General features: G+C 45.5%; 1 protein-coding gene across 1 annotated transcript; it reads right to left on the bottom strand.

The window, feature by feature from the left end:
• Positions 1–1054: 1054 nt before the first annotated feature.
• Positions 1055–6181, bottom strand: LOC121581001 (tubulin beta-2A chain-like). The gene is made up of 4 exons (XM_041896279.2): positions 5596–6181; positions 5002–5110; positions 3251–3361; positions 1055–2518 (listed from the first exon to the last, which is right to left on the bottom strand). The coding sequence occupies exons 1-4, from the start codon at positions 5650–5652 to the stop codon at positions 1425–1427; spliced, it is 1371 nt and encodes a 456-aa protein (XP_041752213.1). The 5' UTR covers positions 5653–6181; the 3' UTR covers positions 1055–1424.
• Between the last annotated feature and the right edge of the window lie 416 nt (positions 6182–6597).

Genomic DNA, 6597 nt, shown 5'->3' with positions numbered 1-6597 from the left:
CTCGGAATTGTAAATCGGGAATTCGGGCCTCTTTCTAGAGCTACGACCTGAAGAACACTGACGTCATCGTGATTCGACCTTGTTTTTTTCTGAGTTCCCAGTTGAATGCCAGACTTTGAAGACAAAATTTGCCCATGAAGGACCGCCGCGCAACTTTCCTGTTCAAGTGAGCACAACACAACAAGGTGAGTCCAAAAATGTATTGTATGCTGCTGCATAAATGATGTAATATGCCAGGGAGATATGTATACTGTAGCTCAGAAAGTAATACTAAGTGTATGTTGTGTAGCTGTTAGTAGCCCATGTGCCTCACCCTAATAATTTGGTCTATTTTCCCCTCATAATTTCACCTACTGTTCTGACTTGGTGGTGCACATGTAGCCTATAACCTGTTTTAGAGAAATGTAATCATCAAATATTGTAAGCGCTTTCATTGTCTGCTTATATGCCCCCTTTATTTATCCTACGTTTCTGACTTTGTGTACATGGATAACACTGTAAGAACGGCCCATGTTCTGGATTCTGTCGCTGTACATTTCAAAAGTGCTGAACAAATAGTTATATTGACTACATCCGTCCTAGCTCGGATCGCCTCTTATCCGCTCATCATTCCCTTATGCCATAGATTGTACATCTCAATTGTCAGTAGAAACCACATTTGTTTAAGCAAGTCAGCCATATCAGCTATGTTTTTTTTAAAGGCAGTAAATTAGGCTGAATGAACTGTTTCGCTGCCATACAAGGCTCCGCTGATAGCCAGGTGTACAGTGGTAAGGTGTTGGGACTGCTGTTGGGACTCTGCTGTTGGCACAGCTTTATGTAGGCCCTAACTGTTTGTGGGCATCGTTTGTCACCGTTGTAGTGCAATTAATGAATTGTTTAGTGTTGTGTTGTGGATTTGCTGGCATGCATCCCAACCAATTTTTGGGGGGTTTGCCCCACCAAGATTTACATGCTACAATCGCCACTGCTCCCTAAGTCTGGAGTGTTCATTGTATCTCACCTGCTGAATACGATTAGCACTGCCATGAAGAGAAGCCTACAGACACTGATATTCATAGGACAGCACCCTTTTATTTTGCGACAAATAATGTATTCTGAGGTAAATGTTACAAAACTCGGTTTTGACAATACTGTGTTGTTGTTGTTTTATTGACATTGATACAGCATGAATTGGAAAACCAATGACGTCATTTAAAATACTCACATAATTGTTATGTTTCTAATATCACTTATGGTCTTCAAGACATATTCAAACCACAATGAAACGCAGTAGAAGTAGTAGTTTTTAGGCTAAACAGCTATAATATATCTTGACGTGACAATAACTCATCTGCGCCTCTATCCTTCCATACCTATTGATCATTTAAAATGACTGGTGGATATAACATACAGACAGCTGTGCTGCTTCTACCCAGCATCCCTCAATGGCGGACATCATGGTGCTGCTGAACATCCTGCTCCTCATCCTCCAGCTCGTCTTCCTCGTACTCGCCAATCTCGTCAGCAGTGGCGTCCTGGTACTGCTGGTACTCAGACACCAGGTCGTTCATGTTGCTCTCAGCCTCTGTAAACTCCATCTCGTCCATACCCTCTCCGGTGTACCAGTGAAGGAAGGCCTTACGGCGGAACATGGCGGTGAACTGCTCAGAGATCCTCCTGAACAACTCCTGGATGGCCGTGCTGTTGCCAATGAAGGTGGCAGACATCTTGAGGCCGCGGGGCGGGATGTCGCAGACAGCCGTCTTCACGTTGTTGGGGATCCATTCTACAAAGTAGCTGCTGTTCTTGTTCTGCACACTCAGCATCTGCTCGTCCACCTCCTTCATGGACATGCGCCCTCTGAAGATGGCAGCCACGGTGAGGTAGCGGCCGTGGCGAGGGTCGCAGGCGGCCATCATGTTCTTGGCGTCAAACATCTGCTGGGTGAGCTCGGGCACGGAGAGGGCACGGTACTGCTGGCTCCCCCTGCTGGTCAGAGGGGCGAAGCCGGGCATGAAGAAATGCAGGCGGGGGAAGGGCACCATGTTGACGGCCAGTTTGCGGAGGTCAGCGTTAAGCTGACCGGGGAAGCGCAGGCAGGTGGTGACCCCGCTCATGGTGGCCGACACCAGGTGGTTGAGGTCTCCGTAGGTGGGCGTGGTGAGTTTGAGGGTACGGAAGCAGATGTCGTAGAGAGCCTCGTTGTCGATGCTGAAAGTCTCATCTGTGTTCTCCACCAGCTGGTGCACTGAGAGGGTGGCGTTGTAGGGCTCCACCACCGTGTCTGACACCTTGGGTGAGGGCATGACACTGAAGGTGTTCATGATGCGGTCGGGGTACTCCTCGCGGATCTTGCTGATGAGCAGGGTGCCCATGCCAGAGCCAGTGCCCCCTCCCAGGGAGTGGGTGAGCTGGAAGCCTTGGAGGCAGTCACAGTTCTCAGACTCCTTCCTGACTACGTCCAGGACAGAGTCGACCAGCTCAGCGCCCTCTGTGTAGTGGCCTTTAGCCCAGTTGTTACCAGCTCCGCTCTGACCTGAAAGACCCATGATGAACCTGGGTTAGAGACATAGCATCTTTGTGTGCTAATACACATCTAGCAATACACATCAAGTAGAATGAAAAGTTAGTTAACAAGCTAACAATCAAATGCATTGGGTATATCATTTGTCAGTTTCCATTGAAAGAGACAATTCCATTGAGTTAAGAATGGATAATTACAGTGGATAAAAAACAGCTTCATTGAGCATGATCACTAGTCTGCCGTTATCATGCTCTGAAATATTATAGTGTAGAAGTTTGCATTTGTCCTCAAAGTCTGCATATACAATATGATGTGAATGTAGGCTTACTATACTTTATGCAGTAGAATAGGATGGATTTTATTTAGCGCTATATCCCCATCCTGATGAGCACTGCAACAGTAGCAGACTATGCCCTGGGGACTGCTTTCTGCTGAGTCACCATGCTAGCTGTCTGTGCCTGACACAACCGCTCACCGACCATGCATCACCTTACTGGCACATTGCTGAGCTGTTGCACATTGAACACACTGTACATCTATGTCAAAGTTTAAACTAAGCTTTGCTTCAGAGGACATGACAGTGAATGCTGACACAGACATGACATGCTGTGGGTTGAGGATGCAAGTGCTGACAGGACGTGATGATGACCCATTGGGCAAGACAGAACAGACAGATCTGGGACCAGGCTGGGCAAGGTAGCACAAAACAATCTGGAACCCGGTTAGATGATAACCACTACTCACCAAAGACAAAGTTGTCTGGTCTGAAGAGCTGGCCGAAGGGCCCGGAGCGGACAGAGTCCATGGTGCCTGGCTCCAGATCCACCAGGATGGCCCGGGGGACAAACTTGTTACCTGTGGGGGAGGAGAGCCAGGGACATCAGGTTTAGTGAGGGAGGATGGGTGAGGTAGCATGGTGAAGCCACATCAGAGGGCACAACTTATACAGTAAACATTGATTCTGAGAAAATTAATCCAAAAAGCTTTGTGGAAATATCTTGGTGCCCATTGGGATATGAGGATATGGAAATAGGGGAGAATGTGTGTTTAGACAAACTGTTTGCCTTTTTTAGAGGGCAAATACTAGTCATCCCCTGACCATGCTCTCCCGCACAGCTTATTAAATAGAGCATAGCACAGACTGCCTCTGATTTTCTCTCTCGCTCTGTTTGTTTCTCTCTGTTTCTTTCTCTCTCTCATTTCTTTCTCTCTCTCTCTCTCTCTCTCTGTTTCTCTCTCTCTCTCTCTGCTTCTTTCTCTGTTTCTCTCTCTCTGTTTCTCTCTCGGTCTGTTTCTCTCTCTCACACTCACTCAGCCTCCCTTGCAGACCGCAGCAGCTTGCAGCACAGAAAAACTGCTAGCTCCAGTCCAAGGAAGGTGGTGAGAAAAACGCTAAGCTGAATTCATTCAGACCAAGATGGCATCTCCCAGTAGACATGACACATTTTCTATCTTATCGTCATATCAAGCTGCTATGATAGAGCAAATCAGACCAGCGCACAGACAGCAGGCAAGCATTAGGGTTTGGTCGGTTTTACAGAGACTGCACTCACTGCAGATATGAGAGAGAGAGAGAGAGAGAGAGAGAGCGCTGATGCAGAGAAAGATGAGATACAGGGGGGGAGAGAGAGGAAGGCAGGGAGAGATTGACAGGTCCCTGCTGCTGTCCTCATTTCCCTGCCCTGCCACAGGGCACACTGCACCCAGACAGATATTATGGTCACAATGTCACATACTCAATTTAAATTAGGCCTACAGAGCATGAGTTTACAAGTCAAATTAGGTCTGCAGTTTTCATCACCAGGGAATATCGTTTTCATTCTGAGTTTATTTTGGGGAAAGCCAAAGTACACAGTGTACAAAACATTAGGAACACCTTCCTAATATTGAGTTGCACCCTCTTTTGCCCTCAGAATAGCCCCAATTCGTTGGGGCATGGACTCTACAAGGTGTCGAAAGCGTTCCACAGGGATGCTGGACCATGTTGACTCCAATGCTTCCGATAGTTGTCAAGTTGGCTGGACATCTTTTGGGTGGTGGACCATTCTTAATACACACAGGGAAACTGTTGAGCGTGAAAACCCAGCAGCGTTGCAGTTCTTGACACACTCAAACCGGTGCACCTGGCACATACTACCATATCAAAACGCACTTAAATATTCAGTCACTTAAATATTTTTTCTTGCCCATTCACCCTCTAAATGGCACACATACACAATCAATGTCTCAATTGTCTCAAGACTTTAAAATCATTCTTTAACCTGTCTCCTCCCCTTCATCTACACTGATTTGAAATGGATATAACAAGTGACATCAATAAGGGATCATAGCTTTCACCTGGTCAGTCATGGAAAGAGCAGGAGCTCCTAATGTTTTGTACAGTCAGTGTATACTACAGTGCTTATGGTTTATTTAAAAAATGTGGACCTGTTATTTAGATGCATGCAGAGATTACTTAATGACCCAATCTAGATAGTAAATTCTTATGTATTTACCTGATGCTTCATTGTAGTATACGTTTATCCTCTCCAGCTGCAGGTCACTGTCACCTTGGTAACTGCCGGTGGGGTCGATGCCATGTTCGTCACTTATCACCTCCCAGAACTGAGAATGGGACAGAGATTAGGTCTTGCAAACGTGATGCTTCATGGTTTGACCTAAGAGATCTGGCTATAACCTGATCAAGACATGGAAAAGTACTGGACGGTCGTTGTGCGTAGTCTATCGCAATGGCGCAGCTCCTTTGGTGACAGCATGATGCGCCAGCCCCGCAGGTGCGCGACATCACTGCAGACCCTTTGGCTCCTAGCCCAAGTCCAAGAGGACAACACCCATATCAACCTAATGGCATCTTATAGTTCTAAATAAATTAAATACTAATTTCCACGACACATTAGTCCAAAAATATTATCCCAAAATACTGGATGGGTGATTTTGATCTCTTGGAAAATGTAGTGCAAGTCATGTTGCGCGTATAGTTAAAAATGGGACAAAAGCATGCAGGTCTCAAAATTGGAAACATCTAACAAAAAAAAGTTAGTGCTCTATAATAACCTCTGCGTCCAGACAAATATAAACATACCACCTACCTTGGCACCAATCTGGTTTCCACATTGCCCGGCCTGGATATGAACAATCTCCCTCATGATGATTCCTTATGGGTGCACGCAGATAGCAGCCTTTTGTCTCAACTAACAACCGTGCCCTCAACCTGGTTGGTACTGTATTTCTCGCCTCTCGGCAGTTGTTACATTCTTATGGCGATCGGTAAACCAAAGGACTCATCATGTTGATGCTGATAGGGTGACGTCACACCTGCGCTGCATCCCAATCTCGCGCACCAGCCTATCAGCGGGCACCGGTTTGATGCAGTGGACGGGTTGAGGATCCTGCTGCATCATTCTCAATGACATCACCCTTTCCCGGGCCAAATGCGGGTTGTTGCAAAGCACTTGTAATCTAATACGTGGTACATAGGCCTAGTTGTTAGTTTCCAAGTTAAGGAAATACAGCTTGATTGTCGATAAATATGCCCCTTTTCAATACAACCTAGGCATTGCCCATCTACTGTAGCTTGCAGTCCAGCATCTGCTTCAGGCGTTCTTATTAATCACTTGTTTAGTAGAGAGGGGAGTAGCCTTCACCTGGGATCATGTTTGCAGTGTATTGCGTTATTGTATGACATCATTCAACAGGAAGTGGTGAAAATCAGAGTATTCCAAGCAGAGAAATCTCTTGGCAGCATTAGTCAGTTATTTTGGTTTAGTAGTATGGTCTTAACATTTAAAGATCAAATCAAATTTGATTGGCTACATACATATTTTTTTGCAGATGTTATTGCAGGTGTAGCGAAATTCTAATCAATACAACTAATTACTGAATCATATTTAGGGGATGACTTTCCAGCACAGCAGTAAACCAACATGCATCCAAAAATTCAATAAGAAAGTGAATATTGAAAACTGATCCACTACATACAACATTGACACACATTATGCCCATGTCATTATCTTGGGTTAGAGAGGACTTCAAGTGGGAAAAAATATAAAACAAGAACCTGAAAATTCAATATCAAAAGGTGGCTTGAAAAT

Source organism: Coregonus clupeaformis, chromosome 14, assembly GCF_020615455.1.
Source record: "Coregonus clupeaformis isolate EN_2021a chromosome 14, ASM2061545v1, whole genome shotgun sequence".
Lineage (NCBI taxonomy): Eukaryota > Metazoa > Chordata > Actinopteri > Salmoniformes > Salmonidae > Coregonus > Coregonus clupeaformis.
The sequence above is the reverse complement of the archived record's forward strand: the minus strand, read 5'-3'. Positions and strand labels throughout refer to the sequence as shown.

Bases quoted from the DNA above. Each gene is read 5' to 3' on its own strand.
- LOC121581001 (XM_041896279.2), bottom strand. From the start codon at position 5,652: ATGAGGGAGATTGTTCATATCCAGGCCGGGCAATGTGGAAACCAGATT. The intron at 5,111-5,595 runs GTAGGTGGTATG...TCCCATTCTCAG, and splicing joins GAAACCAGATTGGTGCCAAG to TTCTGGGAGGTGATAAGTGA. The intron at 2,519-3,250 runs GTGAGTAGTGGT...TGGGTCTTTCAG, and splicing joins ACCAGACAACTTTGTCTTTG to GTCAGAGCGGAGCTGGTAAC.